The 21,527-nt window shown below is 39.7% G+C and overlaps 1 protein-coding gene across 1 annotated transcript in view; it reads left to right on the top strand.

The window, feature by feature from the left end:
* LOC132831058 (regulator of microtubule dynamics protein 2) overlaps positions 1-7,134 on the top strand; it is a 131,408-nt gene extending 124,274 nt beyond the window's left edge. Inside the window, exon 10 of the mRNA XM_060849113.1 lies at positions 6,568-7,134. Within this exon, the coding sequence (XP_060705096.1) occupies positions 6,568-6,621 (54 nt within the window). The 3' untranslated portion in view covers positions 6,622-7,134. The remainder of the gene's footprint in view (positions 1-6,567) is intronic.
* The last annotated feature ends 14,393 nt before the right edge of the window (positions 7,135-21,527 follow it).

Below are 21,527 nucleotides of genomic sequence, written 5' to 3'. Positions count from 1 at the left end.
TCATGTTGCAGTGTACAAAACTCTGGTGCAGCCGCAGTTGGAGTATTGTGTACAGTTCTGGTCACCGCATTTTAGGAAGGATGTGGAAGCATTGGAAATGGTACAGAGGCGATTTACCAGGATGTTGCCTGGTATGGAGGGAAGGTCTTATGAAGAAAGGCTGAGGGACTTGAGGCTGTTTTCGATAGAGAGAAGGAGAGAGATAGAGACATATAAGATGATCAGGTGATTAGATAGTGTAAACAATGAGAACCTTTTTCCTCGAATGATGGTGGCTAGCATGGTGGGACATAACTTTAATTTGAGGGGTGATAGATATAGGACAAAGGTCAGAGGTAGTTTCTTTACTCAGAGAGTAGTAGTGGAACACCCTGCCTGCAACGGTAGTAGACTTGCCAACTTTAAGGGTATTTAAATGGTCATTGGATAAACATATGGATGATATTGGAATAGTGTAGATTAGATTGGCTTCAGATTAGTTTCACAGGCTGCTGCAACATTGAGGGCCGAAGGACCTGTACTGCACTGTAACGTTCTATGTTCTATAATGCTCAGCAAAAGTAATTGATTTCGAGGTGAGTGTATGTTGATGGAATTAGCACATTCCAGCACCTGAGTATGGATCTTTTCCTGCTAAGGGATGCCAGTAGATTGGGTCTGGGATAGCAAAGGTCGAAACGGCCTAGTATCTATTGTCCATGTCTCTCAGTACTGAAGAGGAATATGCTGAGATCGTAGGCTTGAAAGACTAGCAGTTTCTTACTTTCAGTCAGTTTGCTGTTATTCCATAATCTCATACTCAGTTTGGATATAAAAAGCTGCATCTTTTTGTAAAGCACATGTTGATTCTAACATCAGGTGACAGATTGCTGGTGATTGTGGAGTCCACTTATGTGAAGTTGTCAATAATCACCAGTGTCACATTTGTCATTGCTAATAGATGGCAGTTTGACAACATCCTGGACCATAATTTTTAATTTTCTGATACAAATGGTCAAAACAAACTCATTGCAGACATGACAGAGTCCTTTTGCCACTGCAGGTTTCTTCAGTATTAAATGTTAATAACATCATCGTCAATGGAGTTCACAATGAGGATTTGGTACATTATTGTCTTGGATCTTAGACAGGCAAGGCTGAACACCTTTTGTTAATTTCTGTTTTTTAAGTGGACACCATGTGGATAACCCAAAGGAATATGATAGTAACAAAGAGAGGCGTATGTCAGAGAGTTGGTGCTAATTGGTGCCAGAATACAAGCCTGCTTGACTTCACTGCAGATCTCAAAGTAGAACTCTCAACTTTTCATGGAAAGAGTAGATCACATTGAGCCACTTTGGCTGGCACCCATTTTTGTCCAGCTTAAATAGACTGAAGACAAAATATAGTAAAATACTGAAAATCTGAGATTCAGCATGTTTAGCAGCATCTGTGGAAAGAGGAACAATTAATATTTCAAGTCCAGAATGATTCTTGCCCTGTTAACAGACTTATTGTCTCCACAGTTGCTGCCAGACCTGCTGAGTTTCTCTAGCAATTTCCAAGCTAAGTAGGCTATCTCTACTCTCATGGTCAAGTGCCTCGCTGAGATTGATGAAGGTGATGTATAGTGGTCTCCTTCGTTCATGGCATTTCTCATGCAGTTGCTAGAGTATGGAGATCGTCATTTTAGACTATCCTTTTCTGAAATCTCTCAGGGATTTGCATTGTATTCAACTAAAGTTTGCAATAAATGCTTTATCAGAGATGTTCAGCAGGCAGTGGCCTCAATTGTTGGTGCAGTCACTGCAGGTGTACTTGCTGATTGTACAGGCTCACAATATTTGCATCTCACACATTCTGAAGCACTGCCCCCTTGCAGAGACAGAGATGCTGCAAGAATACTGGTTTCCTATGCCTGGTACGGTCAGGCAGTATAACGTCAACATCTCCAGCTTTGCTCAAAGCAAAGCTTGCCAAGTTCCTGCACTGTGTGTTCAATATCTAGTTTTATCATGACAGACAGGATTTCGGAAATGTTTAGAGCTTCCTTGTATTCCCACTCAAGTAGAATTCAAGATAATATGTCATTCATATCTCTAACTATTTAGTGCAGTTGGTGATTAGCTCCCTTGTTTTTGTTTTCACTGAAGCCCCTTTTGCTAATGAGCTTGTTCCTTGTTGACCCTTTCATACATGCTCCTAAGATTGTTTATTTCAGAAGAAATTCAGACAAAGTTGTAATCAGTATTTGTGTGCACTGCCTAGCAATTTATATTTTAAAGATTCATTCGTAAGATGTGGTTGTCCCTGGCTAGGGCAACATTCATTGCCCATCCCTAATTGATCAAAGGAAGTTGAAGGTCAACCACATTGTTGTGGGTCAGAGTCAAGTGTAAGTCAGACTAGATAAGACTAGATGGCACATTCGTGAATTGGATGGGTTTTTCCTGACCATCAACATTGATTTTATGGTTATCATTAAACTTTTAATCCAGATTTTTATTGAATTCACATTCCACCATCTGTCATGGTGGGGAATTTGAATCCAGGGAAGCTCTAAAGATTATGGAAATCCTGCCTGTCATGTTATAACTGGATACTGAACGCACAGTGCTGGAACTTGGCAGGACGTTACCTGGGTCTCCAGATTAATAGTCTAGTGATCATATACTAGGCCTTCACTTTCCTTATTGGACTTTACTTTGTGACTATTTAAACTTGCAGACTTTTATTATTTGAATCACTCTTTTAATTATTATTGTTGAACTGCTTGGCTTCATTGATTTCATAAGTGATATTAGCCTCAACTAGACACATTTTCTGTTTTTGCTTCCAATATATTAAAAGTGCAATATTGTGGATGGTGTCCTGAATGTTTTATTTTGCTTTTACACCATGTTGGAATGCTGCAGAGCAGCAATTAAATGCATCATGTAAGTGTTGGTTTTATCTGGTAAGTATTATGAATGGTGTTAATAATAGGATAGTATTTCTGCTTTAAATTAAAGCAGTCAATTGTTGCATCCACATCCTGGTATACACCATGGAATACTGTAACATTCCTGCATTTGGTAACAATAAAGATACAATTGACTTTCAAATTGTTGGATCCTTGAGAAGAAAACTAACCAAAGTTCCTGTCCCTGATATCTATGGAAGTGTGTATATATATAATATATATATTATATATATATATATATATATATATATATACACATACACACACAGCAGGGTAGCATCTAGTTATGGCTGTGACTTCAGCTGTAGTCAAAGTAATGCATGAACAATTAGTACTTGCTTGTGAAACTCAGGTCAACAACCTAATTATCATGGTCCAGCATTGTTTTCAGTCCCTTTCAGAATAGAAGGAAAGAAGTTATATTTGAATTATTTCTTATGATTTTTTTTCACTTTTCTCAATTGTTTTCTGTTACTGCTGCTTATGAACTTCATTATTGCTTTTATCTGTTTTTAGAAAAAATACCTTTGGGATGTTTTTCATTTTAAACATTTATAGTTCTTTCATGCATCACTTCATCAACCACATATTTATCTTCTCTATCCTCCTACTCTTATATCCATTAGCTTGGCAGAGAGAGTAATCTAGACACTATTTCCTTTGCAATCCTTTCTGTTGGTTTCTTTCCTAGCTCCTTCAATTTATTCCACCCACATTATTGGGACCAATATGGAGCATGATTGCTGGTTGATCACATTTATGCTTCCAAGCTCTCTGAAATGCTCAGTGACATCTTTAAACCTGGCTGCAGAAAAGGTAGCAATTCACCCCAGATCCACATTTGCAGCTATCAAGCACATTCCCGAGCTTTTTAAAAATTTTTGATATAGGTGAGTATTAAGGGAGAAAGTGAGAAGTGTTTTCAAAGATTGATGGTGATAGAAAAAGGAAGCTTTTGGTTATTTTTGCATTCCAAAGTTATCCTGGAAAAGTGAACAGTTTTGGAAGAGAAAAGGACATAATATAGGCTTGAATAACTATGTAACATGGTTTTGTTGCCTCAATCAAGTTGCAATGAAAAAGACAATGGATCTCATGCCCTTGGATTAGAAAGCACATGTTTGCTTACATTCTGCTTCCCCTCAGAATCATGGGCTTTCACCAAGTGGCTGTTGGTGGTTGAAGTCCATCGATAATACCAGTGGTTACAGGTGTTTATTCTCATTTGACTGAAATTAGATTACATGTGGATGTATAATGAGAGAGGTTAACGTGAAGTACATGATGACAGTGCCTGAAATATTGGAATGGCCCAAGATATTTTTGCACAATGTTCTTTATGCAATATTTTGAATTTGTAGAAATGATTTTCATGATTAACCCATTTTTGTATTAAGACAACATTTATTTAATGAACGAGAATCCTTTTGCTTTTCAGTGTGTAAATAACTATTCTAAAGGTATGTAATAGTATTTAAATGCCAAATTGAAAGAGTCAACTTTCACTTCCTGTTTTATGGCATTGAGAAAAACCGAATATTATAAATTGCTCCAGATCAACAATTGAAATTTATTATTCCTCAACCTGAAACTAATGTATAGGTAGAAATATGAATTGATAGAAATAGATAGGTGAAAGTGAGTACTGCAGATGCTGGAGATTACAGTCAAGAGTGTGGTGCTGGAAAAGGACAGCAGGTCAGGCAGCATCCGAGGAGCAGGAAAATCAACATTTCAAGCAAAAGGCCTTCATCAGGAAGATAGCACAAATGTTGTTAATGTGACCATATGGAGAATAATTGAAAAATGAGTATCACGTAACAGTTATTGTTTGAAGTGTAGATTTCTGACCATACACCTGAGAGTGTCTATTTGGTCAATTTTGGCTAATTCATTCGGAAAACAGAGACCTTCCATCATTCTCTTGCCATGATCTTGTTGAGTTTAGATAAGTGTGTGGTTTTTACTTCGGTAACCTAATCCAAAAGGCAAATTGATAATCGGTCTTTGTGTGATTCTTTTTGACTTAATTTTCTTTTCACTAGCTTTAACTTGTGTTCCACTTATTCTGTTTTGTTGGCAGTTGTTGAAGTAATATTCAAGATTTAACCATTTCTCTGCTGTTTAATAGCTTGTAAACTTCTGTATGCTGCTGTCTATAATCTCTCCTTTCAAGTGTAAAGAATTTTAATTATACTAGTATTTCCAGATAACTCAATTACTTGACTCTAGTGATTAATTTCATTGCTATTTCCTACATTGTTTTCATTATTCAATTTTCATTAATAACTTAGAGTAAAACTGAATGTGTCATTCAAGATGCTGTCTGAGCAGAATACTGTTTGAACTTAGCATCTCCTGACTAATCACAGACCAGCAAATATGATTAACCACTGAACACTTTTTGCTTCACATGTTCAGGACGAAATTTTTCCACTTTTCCCTTAGTTATTTATAGATCATAATAAGAATTTCATTTGAATTGTTCAAGAAAATTGGTTTCTTGCCTGTCCTTGGTAATTGGTAACTTGGTTGTGTCCTTGATGCTTGGTTGTTGACATACAAGCCCTTCCTCTGACTTGCTTTTCTGCATTACCTTATTTGTTATTTCAACCACAAATTTCCTGTCTCTGCAACTCCTGTAGATTTTTCTGCATGCTTGCTATCTCGGTGCTCAGTCCACTTCTCTACTTGTTCCCTTTTTCCACCTTGGCAAATGTTCACTTCTTTATATTAATGTGAAGTACTTGGAAATAACACAATTTCTGATATAGTTAGGTTTATAATATCTAATGGAAAATGTGAACAAGATATTAGGAAGTGCATATCAAATGCAAAGCAAGCTTTCACTAAAATGTAAGACCTTTTTAACAATAAGACCACCTCTATGGAAAGCAGAATGCTATTGATAAAATATTACATCTGGTCAACATTATAAAGTTGGTGAAGTTTGAAAATGAAATAATGGATGATCAATTGAAGGTCTCAGGGATTGTTTTTCTGAGATTATCTTGAGGATTAGTTGGACAATACACTCAACTAATAAGGATATTTTAAGAAAAGCGAACACGCAGGAGAACATTTACAAATGTTTGCCAAAGAACAATTGTAATTCCTTGGCCATTGACGAGAGAAAACCTAGAACATTTGATAGTGACTGGTAAAATTGAGGGCAGCAGAGCAAGAACGAAAAAATGAACCAGCTGCTTAATAAACAGTAAAAGTACAAGATTTGAGAACATCACCAAGATATTGGTTATTATTAGAGACTATGAGCCATGTTCACTAATGTTGTGAAATGTGACAACTGAAGAAGAAGCACTTAGAAACCTCTTCCTATACATTAGTATGATAAAAGTAATATTGCTATATAGGAATATGCCAGTATACAGTAAGTGAGTTTAAACTTTTTATTCATTTCTGGGATGTGAGCATCACTGGCTGGGCCAATATTTTACCACCTGACTTGGTTGCTTTTGAGAAAGTGGTAGTGAACTGCCAACTTGATCCGCTGCAGTCCATGGTAGACCCACAATACCATTAGGGAGGAAGTTCCAGGGCTTTGACCCAACACCACTGAAGTATTAATTAAGATTCTTATGTATACTGTCCTCTCCTTTCCACAGGAACAAGAAACTCAGGAAGAATTAGAAAGCCTGCTGTCTCTTCTCAAGCAATAAACTTCATTTCTTTACTTGCAGTTCTGAAACATTTGAATGTCTCATGATTGACATTGAGGAAGGGAATGGGTTACATTGAGAACTAAAGATAATTTCTTTGGTGTTTGCTTCAATCGATGTATTTATTGATTCAGTCTGAGTTCAAAGATTCTGAAATTAATCCAAATAAGATTAATGTTGAAAATGTCAGTGGAACTGAATGAACATATCCTGAAAAATGATGATGGGCTAAATCAGAAGATATAGTCTAAGTAGAATTATGATCTCCGCAATGACTGTAAAACCCGTGGACATGGTTATTTTTAGTAATGTGCAGACACCACTACAAATGTCTTTTATGAAGAAAAGTTCCAAAGACAGTAATGATGATTTGAAACTGACATTTTTTAAACGCTTGGTATGAAGAAAGGCATAATTATAATTACATAAGGATTTTCAAATTATATTTAGACATACTGTATTTAAAAAATGACTAATCAGTTTTTCCAAACTTAATAAAGTATAAAATCTGTGTACTGGGTGTGAAGTTTCAATTTTCTGTGTTACAAAACAAAAATGGATATTTCTGTACTAGACGGGGTAAAAACAAAATTTGTCATGAATTAGAAAAGTTCTTTATTTAGATTTTTCACTCAACTATATGAAAAAATATTATTGTCCCAGTCCCTGAGTGACTAGGACATTAGCAAGTCATTTGGCAAACTATAGTGAGATTTTTAAAGTGTGAGTCTCGATTTGAAATAAGAATAGTCCAATTCTGCATCCACATTTTGAACAGTAGGTTGAGAATCCTGCTTGTTGGTGGTGAGAGGCATTAATTGGTATGCATTAACATGCAATTATTACCTAATTTTGACTCATTGATATGCCATTTTCTATTCTCTCATGCATCACAGAAAAGTTAATTGCTACAATTTCTGACATGAAAGTCAGAATGGATGTCTTCAGTTCCAGCTCGCTTCCACCTTTTACAGCAGTCTCCAGCATCTCAGGGCATGCTTAATGGACAACAACCACCTACACCCACCAGTATACAAAAGTTGACATCAGGCACATATGAGCCTGTCTGCACCCTTATGGCATATCTCCAACCAACTTAAAATTTAGTTCTGCACTTTGGAGAGTACCAGTACCTTTCTTTGTAATGCTGCTGCCAGGGTATGTTGCTGACAAGGATAGGAATCCATCTCATGGATTCAACCAATGTGCATATCAGGGCTTCTCACTTGCTGTTTCAGCACTTACTTTGCCGCCTTGGATTCTCACAGCATCTCAGTCTTGCCTTATCTTTTCCTGCTTTATTCCCTCAGCTAGAGCCTAAAGGATCACAGTCATCCTGTTTTGCTTTTTCTTTAATTGCAGACAGCCAGATGGCTCAATAGTTGTCAGCAATGATCAGTGGGGCGCATTGGCCACGTTTTACAGCACTGCGCTATATCAATGTCACATCTACATCACATGTTAGCATCAGATGTGGCAAATATTCAGCATGTACTCAACAAAATGACCACATCTCAAAGTCTAAGGAGAGTAGTTCTTAGTCTTGAGGTTAGATCACCATGTGATGCTGTCCAGTGTATCTGCAATGCAACACCTCCTTTCATTGAAGCCAACAAGGTAAATGAAAAGTGAACACATTTACAAATGTCATAAATTAATTACAGTGAAATATTGTTTTCCTTTCCGTCCGATACAATCTAGGTGAAGTCCCAGTGTCCGCAACTGATGTGGAAGAAGCCTACCCTGTAGTGGAACCTGTTGGCCCTGGATGTTTAGTCAGAGGTGGAGACATTTGTGGCTAGAGGGCCTAGACTTGCTGACTATGCCCAGGTTAACCGTCCTTAGTTTGAACTTACGCAGGATTGAGAGTGACAAGCAGGGTGAAGATAGAGGGCCTGGCCACCTCTAGATTGTCTGAGGTGGAGAGTTCTGGAGAGCATGTATGTAGTTCCTCTGAAGCTGGGTGTCTTGTACCCTGTGAAAAAGAGGTGCCTGGAGTGAAGTTATACTTCACAACTACCACCAACCACACAACTACCACCAACCACACAACTACCACTAACCACATTCACCACACCCCCCCCCCCCCACACGCGCACACACACACACACACACACACACACACACGTTGATGCTGAGTTTCAATGGCTCGAGTAATGGAGCGCAAGTCAGTGTGCATATCCAGCAGACACTGAGTATGCTAGTCCTAGGACTCCACTCCTTTCATGATCACAGAATTGTGCTGGCTGACAGCAAGCTGGTTTGAAGTGTGTCTACTTCAATGCCAGAAGTATCCAAAATAAAGGAGGTGAGCTTGCAGCATGGATAGGTACCTGGGATTTCGATGTTTTGGTCATTTTGCAGACATGGATAGAGCAGGGTCAGGAATGGAGGTTGCAGGTTCCAGGGTTTAGATCTTTCATTAAGAACAGGTATGGCAGTAAAAGAGGAGGAGGTGTGGCCTTGTTAGTCAAGGATAGTATAATGGTGGCTGAAAGAACATTTGACCAGGACTCATCTACTCAGGTAGTATGGGCTGAGGTTAGAAACAGGAGAGGAGAGGTCACACTGCTGGGAGTTTTTTTTATAGGCCTCTGCAGAGTTCCAAGGAGGTGGAGATGAGGATTGGCAAAATGATTCTGCATAAGAATGAAAGGAACCGAGTGATCATTACAGGGGGCTTTAACTTCCCCAACATTGACTGGAAATGTTTTCACCCTCGTACGTCGGATGGATCAATTTTTGTCCAATGTATGCAGGAGAGTTTTCTGAAACAGTATATTGAAAGGCCAACAAGGGGAGAGGCCACTCTGGATCTAGTGGTTGGTAATGAACCAGGCCAGGTGTTTAATTTCGTTATAAGTCTACACTTTGGAAAGCGTGACCATAATTCAGTTACATTTAGCTCAGCAATTGAAAGGGATAGGTATATGCCACAAGGCAGGAATTGTCAATGGGGCAAGGGCAATTATGATGCGATTAGGCAAGACTTAGGATGCATAGAAGGGGGCAGCAAAATGCAGGGGATGGGGACAATCGAAATGTGGAACTGCTTTAAGGATCAGATATTGCATGTCCTTGATAGGTGTGTCCCTGTCAGGCAGGGAGGAAATGACAAGGTAAGGGAATCTTGGTTTACTACGGAAATTGTATCTCTTGTTAAAAGGAAGAAGGCGGTTTATGTGACGATGAGACGAGATAGTTCAGATGAGGTGCTGGAGAGCTACAGATTCGCTAGGAATGATTTAAAGAGAGCGTTAAGAAGAGCAAAGAGCGGATCTGAGCAACCTTTAGCAAATAGAATAAAGGAGAACCCTAAAGCTTTCTATAGGTATGTGAGGAATAAAAGGTTGACTCTAGTAGGAATAGGGCCAGTCAGAGACAGAAGTGGGACATTGTGTGTGGACCCTGTGGAGATCGGGGAGGTGCTAAACAAATACTTCTCATCGCTTTTCACTCACGAAAAGGAGAATATTGTTAGAGGAAAAGGATGAGCTACGAGATATTAGACTAGAAAGGATAGAGGTTAGCAAGGAAGAGGTGTTATCAATTCTAGAAGGAGTGAAAATAGACAAGTCCCCTGGGCAAGATGGGATTTGTCCAAGGATTCTCTGGGAAGTTAAGGAAGAGATGTTGGAGCCATTGGCTTTGATCTTTGAGTCGTCATTGTCTACAGATTTAGTACCAGAGAACCAGAGGATTGCAAATGTGCCCTTGATCAAGAAGGGCAGTAGCAATGACCCAGGTAATTATAGACCAGTGAGCCATACGTCTGTTGTAGGAAAACTTTTGGAAAGGATTATAAGAGATAGGATGTATAATCATCTAGCAAGCAACAATTTGATTACAGATAGTCAACATGGTTTCATCAAGGGCAGGTCATGTCTCACAAATCTCATTGGGTTTTTTGAGAAGGTGACTGAGCATGTGGATAAGGGTAGGGCAGTTGACGTGGTATACATGGACTTCAGTGAAGCCTTTTGATAAGGTTCTACATGGTAGACTGTTGGAGAAAATGCAGAGGCATGGGATTGAGGGTGATTTAGCAGTTTGGATTAGAAACTGGCTTTCTGTAAGAAGGCAGTGTGTGGTGGTTGATGGAAAATATTCAGCCTGGAGTCTGGTTACTAGTGGTGTGCCACAAGGATCTGTTTTGGGACCACTGCTGCTTGTTATTTTTATAAATGACTTAGACGCAAACATAGGTGAATGGGTGAGTAAGTTTGCAGATAGCACTAAAGTCAATGGAGTAGTGGAGTGTGGAAGAATGTTGCAGGTTGCAGGGGGACTTGTGTAATCTGCAGAATTGGGCTGAGAAGTGGCAAATGGAGTTCAATGCAGCTAAATGTGAGGTGATTCATTTTGTGAAGAATAGCAGGAAGGCAGAATACTGGGTCAGTGGGAAGATTCTTGGTAATGTGGATGTGCAGAGGGATCTTGGAGTCCATGTACATAGATCCTGGAAAGTTGCCACCCAGGTTGATAGTGCTGTTAAGAAGGCATACAGTGTGTTAGGTTTTACTGGTAGAGTGATTGAGTTCCGGAGCCATAATGTAATGCTGCAGCTATATAAAATACTAGTGCAGCCGCACTTGGAATATTGTGTACAGTTCTGGTAACCCCATTACAGGAAGAATGTGGAAGCATTGGAAAAGAAGCAGAGGAGATTTACAAGGATGTTGCCTGTTCTGGAGGGAAGGCCTTATGAGGAAAGGCTGAGAGACTTGGGTCTGTTCTCATTGGAAAGAAGGAGGCTGAGAGGAGATTGATAGAGACATGTAAGATAATCAGAGAATTAGATAGCTAGACAGTGAAAGTCTTGTTCTGCAGGAAGCAGCTTTCCTGGAGCATCCTCCTGCAGTTGTAGCTTTTTCCTCCAGAGGTGGATGTATTGCAGGACCATTCTTTTGATGCTGGAGACTATGTGCAAATGCCACTGGTACCTCTGGAGACAAAAGAGAGAATGAGTGTGAAAATAGAGGTATAAGAATGTTAAGGATGGGCATGTTAAGAATATGTTCACAGTAGCTGTAATGAAAGAAAGACAGTGCATCAAAGGATAATGATTTTTTTCTTGGTTGTTAGACCATAGATATTTTGACATCACTACAAGTGGGCATGCACTTCTCCTTCAAAGTCAAGAATTCTGTCCTTGGAGAGATGTTGAGCACACCACCACCCACCTTGGCACTCTTCGTCTTATCATGGGTCATTTCCTCCAAGAATGCGAGAGAGAGGGATTGAGTGTAATACAAATGGCTGGCACAGCTTTTAGTTCAAGTTTAGGTTGGGAAACTGTCCTGAATGAATGACTTCGTAGCACATAGAGAATGCAGGGTTAGTATGCTGGGGAGATATTATTGGTTGGGATGGGTGACAGTGAGAGATGTTGTATGCAATTTCAAGTTGGTAGACCATGAGCCTCAGTGGGAAGTTGGTGCAGTGGCAGAATTAATGAGAGTGATGAGAGAAAATATAGTGGCACTTACCCTTGCACAGCATAAAAGGTCATTGACCTTCTGGAAAAACTCCCTTGGACCATGGACACTACACTAACCTGGGTGGCAACTTCAGACCAAGTTTGCAGGATCTGGTACCGTGGTCTCCCCTGGCAACCTTGAAGAAAAAGGACAGCCCTCCTCTGCACCATCCTGGACACAAGTACCTTCATCTCCCTGTCAGCAAAGTGTGAAGCTAACTTGCAGCTACCATTTCAAGATCTATGTACGACAGATCTGATCATGCTTGACTTTGTTCCCAACTGCATTTAACTTGTACTGATGCTGTGAATCTCAGGAGGTTCTAGCATTGGCTAAGTATTTCCACTTGTGGCCACAGGAAAGACAGCACAAACCGGGCATCATAGACATATGTTAAATAGCTAATGAAGTGAACTACAGTGAATAGCATGAGAAGAATCACAAGGGCTCATGGAGTGAAATCCTCCATAAAACTCACCAACAATTGAGACTTGGCTGAATTTTATCAGAAATCATCTATATATATATATATATATATATATATGTGTGTATGTAAGAGGGCAACTTCATGAGGTCATATGTAATGTAATGGAAAACTTTTCCATCTTTAAATCTATGTTCTGAATGCGTCAAAAATGGATCCAGAGTAGCCGAGGACTTCCAAAAACAACGTTCCTGGATCTGACGTTGTCTCTTACATGGCTACTACATCTTCTGTCAGAAGTTATATAGGTCATTTGGTGCAATGAGTCGTAAGGCAGGGCAAGTGACTGAGGTGTCAGTGGGGGGAGCACTTTGGGGCAATTGATCATAATTCTATTAGTTTTAAAATAGTTATGGAAAAGGATAGACCATTTAAAAGTTAGAATTCTAAATTGGAGGAAGGCAAAACTTGAATTATGCAAGAATTTTCAAAAGTTGATTGGGGACAGATATTTGGAGGTAAAGGGATGAATGGAAGATGGAAAGCATTCAAAATGAGAGTTCAGGAACAGTATGGCCCTATTAGGGTGAAGGGCAAGGCTGGTAGATATAAGGAATGCTGGATGTCTTGAGAAATTGAGGTTCTGGTCAAGGAAAAGAAGGAAGAATATGTTAGGTATGGACAGCATGGATTGAGTGAATCCCTCAAGGAGGATAGGGGCAGTTAGGAGTATATTTAAGAGGGAAATCAGGAGGGCAAAAAAATGGACATGAGATAGCTTTGGCAAATAGGGCTAAGGAGAATCCAAAGGGTTTCTGCAAGTACATTAAGGACAAAAGAGTAACTAGGGAGAGCATAGGATTCCTTGGAGATCAGCAAGGCCACGGATGTGGGGAATCAAAGGAGATGGGTGAGATATTTTGCATCAGTGTTTTCTGTGAAGAAGGATATGGGAGCTAGAGAACGTGGCGAAATATATAGTGACAGATTGATAAGCGTCCATATTACAAAGCAGGAGGTGCTGGACATCTTAAAATGCATAAACAGGGATAAATTGTCAGGACCATATCAGGTGTACCCAAGAATCTTGTGGAAAGCTAGGGAAATAATTGCTGGACCTCTTGCAGAGATTCTGTATTATTGTTAGCCATGGGTGAGGTGCTGGAAGACTGAAAGATGGCTATTGTGGTGCCATTATTTAAGAAAAAGGATAAGGAAAAACCAAAGAACTACAGATAGATGAGCCTGACATCAATGGTGGGAAAGTAGTTGGAGAGGATCCTGAGGGACAGGATTTACACGTGTTTAGAAAAGCAAGGACTGATTAGGGATAGTCAATTTGGTTTTGTGTGTGGGAAACCATGTCTCACTAACTTGAATGAGTTTTTTGAAGAAGTGACGAAGAGGACTGATGAAGTTAGAGTGATGGGAAATCTCTGTATGGACTTCAGTAAGATGTTTGACATGGTTCCACGTGGTACACTGATTAATCAATGGCATGGTGGCTCAGTGATTTGGACTGCTGCCTCAGCACCAGGGACCCAGGTTCAATTCCATCCTCGGGTGACTGTGTGGAGTTTGCGCATTCTCCTCGTGTCTGCATGGGTTTCCTCCCACAATCCAAAGATGTGTAGGCTGGGTGGATTGGCCAATCTAAATATTCCATAGTGTTCAGGAAAGTGTAGATTAGGTAGATTAGCCATGGAAAATGTAAGGTAACCGGTCTAGGTGGGGCATGGGTCTGGGCGGGATGATCTTCAGAAGGTTGTGTATACCCGATGAGCCAAAGGCCTGCTTCTGCCCTGCAGGGATTATATGATTCTATCAAGGTTAAATCATGTGGAATACAGGGAGAGCTAGCCATTTGGATACAAAATTAGCTAGAAGATAGGAGACAGAGGGTGGTGGTGGAGGGTTGCTTTTTGTATTGGAGGCCTTTGACCAGCAAGGGTCAGTCATTTTTGTCATTTTATATAAATGATTTGAATGTGAATAAATGGGATGGTTAGTAAGTTTGCAGATGACACCAAAATTGATGGTGTAGTAGATAGCAAAGAAGATTACCTCAGAGTACAATGGAACCATGATTAGTTAGGCCGATGGGCCAAGGAGTGACAGATGGAGTTCAATCTAAATAAATATGAGACGCTGCATTTCGGTAGGGCAAATCGGGGCAGAACCTAAGCACTTAATGGTAAAGTCTTAGAAGTGTTGCCCAACTAAGAGCCCTGTAGGTTCATAGTTCCTTGAAAGTAGAGTTGCAGATTAGCAGGATAATGATGAAGGTGTTTGGTATGCTTGCCTTTATTGGTCAGTGCATTAAGTATAGGACTCAAGAGTGTGATAATGGAAAAGCACAGCAGGTCAGTCAGCATCTGAGGAGCAGGAGAATCAACATTTCGGCCATAAGCCCTTTATCAGGAATGCTGATGCCTGAAATGTCGATTCTCCTGCTCCTCAGATGCTGTTTGACCTGCTGTGTTTTCCCAGCACCACACTCTCCACTCTGATCTCCCGCATCTGCAGTCCTTACTTTTTCTATTAAGTATAGGAGTTGGGAGGTCATCCTGCAGCTATACAGGACATTGGTTAGGCCACTTTTGAAATACTGTTCCAATCTGGTCTTCCTGCTATAGGAAAGATGTTGTGAAACTTAAAAGTTCAGAAAAGATTTACAAGAATGTTGTCAGGATTGGGGGATTTGAGCTATAGAGAGAGGCTGAATAGGCTGGGGCTGTTTTTCCTGGAGCGTCGGAGGCTAAGGTGATCTTTATAGAAGTTTATACAATGAAGGGCATGGATAGAGTGAATAGTCAAGATATTTTCCCCAGGGTAGGGAAATCTAAAACGAGAGGGCCAAGTTTTAAGGTGAGAAGGGAAATATTTAATAGGGACCTAAGGGGTGACTTTTTCATGCAGAGAGTGGTGTGTGTATGGAAGCTGATACAATTACAATATTTAAAAGGCATCTGGATAGCTATATGAATAGGAAGGAATTAGAGGGATACAGGCCAAATGCTGACAAATAGGACTAGATTAATTTGGGATATCTGGTCAGCATGGATGAGTTGGATCAAAAGGTCTGTTTCTGTGTTGTACATAGCTATGACTCTGCTCCAGTATTCATGGCTCATCTGATAATCCTCAACTCTATTTGCCTGCCTTTTGCCTATAACTCGTGATTCCTTTACTGATTAAAAATATGTCTGCTCAGCTTTAGTAGACTTATCGATCCAGCCTCGATACACTCTGCAATAAAGGATTCCATAGATTCACCACACCCTTTTCGTTTCTGTCTTAAATGGGCCACACCTTACTTGTGAAATTTGCCCTCTGGTCCTAGACTGTCCCATAAGGGGAAATAACGTTTCAACATTTATGACATGAAAACTTCTTAAAAGTCTTGCGTTTCAATAAGATTAGCTCTCTGATGTGTCAAGGACTTACCTACTTAACCTCTCTTCATAAGAAAATACCTCCAAACCAGTGATTAACCAAGTGAACGTTCTGTGGACTACTTCCGTCACCGGTATATCTTTCCCTAGATAAGGGGTTCAAAACTATTTACAGTATTCCAGTTGGGTCCAACCAATACCTTATTTAGTTTTCAGAAGAGCTCTTTAATTTTACATGCCATTAATTTTGAAACAAAGGCCATTTGCATTCCATATCACCTACTGAACTAACATACTAACTTTTCATGATTAATGTATTAGCATACCCCAAATCCCTCTCTTCTGCAACTTTGTGCAGTTTCTCTCTATTAAAATAATATTCAGCACCTGTATTCTTCCCAACAAAGTGAATAACCAAATTATATTCCATCTGCTAAATTCTTACTTGTTCATGTAACGCAGCTCTATCATGTGTAGACTCTCATCTTCAACATTGGCTTCCCACCTATTTTTGTGTTATCACAAACTTGGCAACAATCCATTCACTTTCTTCATCCATGTGAATGTATATTGTAAATAATTGTTATGGTCATTGATCCCTGTATCAGTTCACTAGTTATAGGTTGCATTCCTGAAAATGCCCCTTTTTATCCCAACTCTCTGTTTTCTGGTATTTAACCAATCCTCTGTGCTAATACATTATTGCCCACATCATGGGCTCTTAATAAGTAGCCTTATCTGTGATACCTTATTAAATGCCTTTGGAAATCCAAATATGTTACATCTACTGGTTCCCTTTTATCTACCCTGCTTATTACCTCCTCAAAGAACTGTAATAAATTTATCAGGCATGATTTCTCCTTCATCATGCCGTGTTAACTCGATTGTTTTATGTGTTTCTAAATACTCTGCTAGTACACCCCTATAATGGACTCTGACATTTTCCGAATGACAGACATTAAGCTAGCTGGCCAATAGTTATATGCTTTTCAGCTCCCTTTTTGAATTAGTGTGTTACATTGCTAGTTTTCCAATTGTCTGGAAGTTTTCTAGAATTAAGGATTCTGGAAAGATTGCAATCATTGCGTTGATTATCTCTGTAGCTACTTTCTTTGAATGACTAAAATACAACCCATCAGGTTCAGGGGGTGTATAGGCTTTTAGTTTGATTAGTTTCCCTAGTACTTGTCTCTACTGAGTTATTGTGTTATTACTATCATGTATTATTCCTTCTCCCATTTAAAGCTTGAATTTTAAAACTTACCTAATCATCTGATTTACTACTAACCTTCGATATATTGCATGTTTTTTCTTTCAATTTGATACTGAACTTTCTTGGCTAATTATCATTGGTTTATCCCCTTCCTAGAATCTTTCCTCCTAACTAGAACATATCTTTACTGTGAGTCATGAACTATTTTCTTAAGTGTCTCCATCAGGTGTCTTTTAGAGTCATTGAGGCCTACAGCAGAAAAAAAAGCCCCTTTGGCCTATCGAGTCTGCCCCCCTCAAAATCAAGCATTTAACTATTTTAATCCCATTTTCCAGTACTTGGCCCATAAATTTTTATGCCTTGGCATTGCAAGTGCATATCTAAATACCTTAAATGTTATGACTGTTTCTGTCTCTCCCACCCTCCCAGGCAGTGAGTTTCAATTTCCACCACCCCAGGTGAAAAAAAAAGTTCCTGACAATCTCTCTAAACTTTCTCTCTCATATCTCCTTGGTCATTGACAGTCCACCAAAAGAAAACATTGCTTCCTGTCTACAATACTCATGCTCCTAATATTTATATACATCTCAATCATGTCATCCCTTAGTCTACTCTGCTCCAAGAAAAACAACCCCAGAATATACAATCTCATATCATAACTAAAACTCCCTAGCCAGGTAACAAACTGGTAAATCTCCTCTAATCCACCAAAGTTAAATCAGATCCTTTCTATAATGTGGATGCCATAACTGCACTCATACTCCACCTGTAGCCTTTGCCATCGATTTATACCCCTTTCACTATTTATCACTAATTTTCATATTATCCAGGAACTTACTGAACAACCCAATGTAATTACTGTTCTTTAAGTTTAACACAGTTCTTCCAACTCTGATTTCTCACTATCAAACTGAATGCTGAATTCAACCATGTTATTGTCACTGTTCCCAAGGGGATCTTTTCTGTAGACTTATATATTAAACTTACTTCTATACATAGCAGATAAAAACAGTCTGATCCATTGACAGTTACACAACATCATATTCCAAGAAATTTTCCTGAATATACTCTATGAATTCTATGAATTCTATCAATGTGATTTTCCTCATCTGCATGAAGATTAGAATCATGATTGATGTATTACCTTTTTTGCATGTCCTCATTATCTTCTGATTTATTGTCTGTCCAACAGAGCAGCTATTGTTAGGATCTTATATCCTACTCCCACCGAGTAGGATATAAGATCTTCTTTCCCTTCTTATTTTCAGAAGAGGAGGTGCTGGATGTCTTAAAATGCATAAAGGTGGATAAATCTCCGGGAACCTGATCTGTTCTATCACAGAACTTTGTGGGAAGCTCAGTTAGTGATTACAGGTCCCTTTGCTGAGATATTTGTATCATTGACAGTCATGGGTAAATGTCAGAAGACTGGTGCCATTATAAAGGGAATTATAGACCAGCTTTTGGTGTTGGAGGTGATTTCCTCAAATTCCAGGAGCAGCAATTACTGTTTTATATGCTGTTGCATTCTTTTGGAACTTTGGAGAACACAAAAATCAAAACAACAGCACTTTTAAAAGGGAGAGAAACAGACAAAGGCAGCACATGATGAGGTCAGTGTAGGGGGTGGGGAAGAGGAAAAGAAAACACACACTGCTCCCTGACACAGCAATGAACCTACACAGTTACTGCCCTTGCTGTTTAATTCATGAATCACTGGGCACCAGTGTGCATCTGGGACAATTAACAAACAGTGAAATTCATAACTGATCGTGGAGGAACCTGTTTGAGAACAGTCACAGCACAGAGACAGATAAGTAGTTTTAAGTGTGGCCTTGGGGTCTAGCTGTAAGTCTGTAGTAGTGGATTCTTTCTTGATTATATGTTTTGTTGAGATATGTCTCTTGATTAAACTTAAAAATATAAGCCATAAGTATTACATTAGTCTGGAACAGTGTTTTGTAGAGGAATAAGACAGGGCTATTTTCTGCAGATTGGATGAAGCAAAAATGGCGTTTAGTAGAGTGATATGCTTTTCTCGTTGGATGTGGGAGTTTAGGGAGAGTTTATGTGTTACTGAGGATTGTATAAGTGATAAATGCCATGCAAATCCTATCAGATCAATTGGATTGGTTGGAGAGACAGTTAGAGGCAATGAGGAATTTACAAAAGCAAGGGGATCTAATGGATGGCATTTATAGGAAGGGAGAAAAGTCGCAGATACAGTCACATAGATGGGTTAACTTTAGGAAAGGTAAAAGAGGTAGGCAGATAGTGCAGGAGTCTTCTGTGGCTATCCCTATTTCAAACAAGTCTGCTGTTTTGGAAAATGTAGGGGGTGATGGATCCTCAGGAAAATATAGCATGAACAGTCAAGGTTCTGGTATTGAGATTGGCTCTAATGCAATGAGGAGTACGTCAGGTTCCAAGAGATTGATTGTGTTAGGGGACTCTCTAGTCCGAGGCACAGTCAGATGTTTCTGTAGCCAGCAGCGAAAAATCAGAATGGTGTGTTGCTTCCCTGGTGCCAGAATCAAGGATTTCTCATAGAGGTCGTCGTACACATTGGAGTCAATGACATAGGAAGGGAAAAGATTGAGATTCTGAAGGGGGAATATAGAGAGTTAGGCAGGAATTTATAAAGGAGATCCTTGAGAGTAGTAATATCTGGATTACTCCCGGTGCTCCAACCGAGTGAGGGTAGGAATAGAAGCATAGAGCAGAGGGGTTGGACCCAGGGAGATAGTGAGGAAAGAGATCAATCTGAGACTGGTACAGTTGAGAAAAGAAGTGAGCCAAACAGTCAGGGCAGGCAGGGACAAAGCAGAGAACAAGGTAGGGCTGATAAATTTAACTGCATTTATTTCAATGCAAGGGGCCTAACAGGGAAGGTAGATGAGCTCAGGGCATGGTTAGCAACATGGGATTGGGATACCATAGCAATCACAGGAACATGGCTCAGGGATGAACAGGACTGGCAGCTTAATGTTCCAGGATACAAATGTGGTAGGAAGGACAGAAAGGGAGGCAAGAGAGAAGGAGGAATAGCATTACAGCTGTACTGAGGGAGGATATTCCTGGAAATACATCCAGGGAAATTATTTGGGTGGAACTGAGAAATAAGAAAGAGATGATCATATTATAGACCCCCTGATAGTCAGAGGGAAATTGAGAAACAAATTTGTAAGGACATCTCAGTTATTTATAAGAATAATAGGGTGGTAATGGTAGGGAATTTTAGCTTTCCAAACAGAGACTGGGACTGCCGTAGTGTTAAGGGTTTAGATGGAGAGGAATTTCTTTAGCATGTCCAAGAAAGATTTCTGATTCATATGTAGATGTATCCACTAGAGAAGTTGCAAATTTTGACCTACTCTTGTGAAATATGGTCAACGGGTGACTGAGGTGTCAGTTGGGGTGCACTTTGGGGCCAGCAACCATAATTCTATTAATTTTTAAATAGTGATGGAAAAAGATAAACCAGATGTAAAAGTTGAAATTCTAAATTGGAGGAAGGCTAATTTTGATGACATGAGGCAAAAACTTAGAGTGGCGTGGTGGCTCAGTGGTTGGCGCTGCTGCCTCACAGCATCAGGATCCCAAGTTCAGTTCCAGCCTTGGGTAACCTATCTGCATGGGTTTCCTCTGGGTGCTCCGGTTTCCTCCCACAGTCCAAAGATGTGCAGGCCAGGTGAATTGGCCATGCTAAATTGCCCATCATGTTAGATGCATTAGTCAGAGGGAAATGGGTCTGGGTGGATTACTGTTTGGAGGTTTGTGTGGACTGGTTGAGCTGAAGGGCCTGTTTCCACACTGTAAAGAAACTAATCTAATCTAAAATTTCAAAAGCTGATTGGAGGCAGATGTTCGCAGGTAAAGGGATGGCTGGAAAATGGGAAGCCTTCAGAAATGAGATAACAAGAGTGCAGAGACAGTATATTCTTATTAGGGTGAAAGGAAAGGCTGGTAGGTAGAGAGAATGTTGGATGGTGAAAGAAATTAAAGTTTTAGTTAAGGAAAAGAAGGAAGCATATATGTAAGGTATAGATAGCTTTGGCAAAGAGAGTGAAGGAAAATCCAAAGAGTTTTTACAAATACATTAAGGACACAAGGGAAACTAGGGAGAGAATTGGGCTCATCAAAGATCTGCAAGGCGGTCTTTGTGTGGAGTCATAGGTGATGGGGAAGATACTAGATGAGTATTTTGCATCAGTATTTACTGTGGAAAAGGACATGGAAGATCTAGGATGTGGGGAAATGGATGGTGACATCTTGAAAAATGTCCATATTACAGAGGAGGAAATGCTGGATGTCTTGAAATGCATAAAATTGGATAACTACATGATCAGAGGTATCCTAGAACTCTGGGAAGCCAGGGAAGTGATTGCTGGGCC

This window comes from Hemiscyllium ocellatum, chromosome 3 (genome assembly GCF_020745735.1).
Source record: "Hemiscyllium ocellatum isolate sHemOce1 chromosome 3, sHemOce1.pat.X.cur, whole genome shotgun sequence".
Taxonomy (NCBI): Eukaryota; Metazoa; Chordata; class Chondrichthyes; order Orectolobiformes; family Hemiscylliidae; genus Hemiscyllium; species Hemiscyllium ocellatum.
Note: the sequence above shows the minus strand (reverse complement) of the source record. Positions and strands in the feature narration are given on the sequence as shown.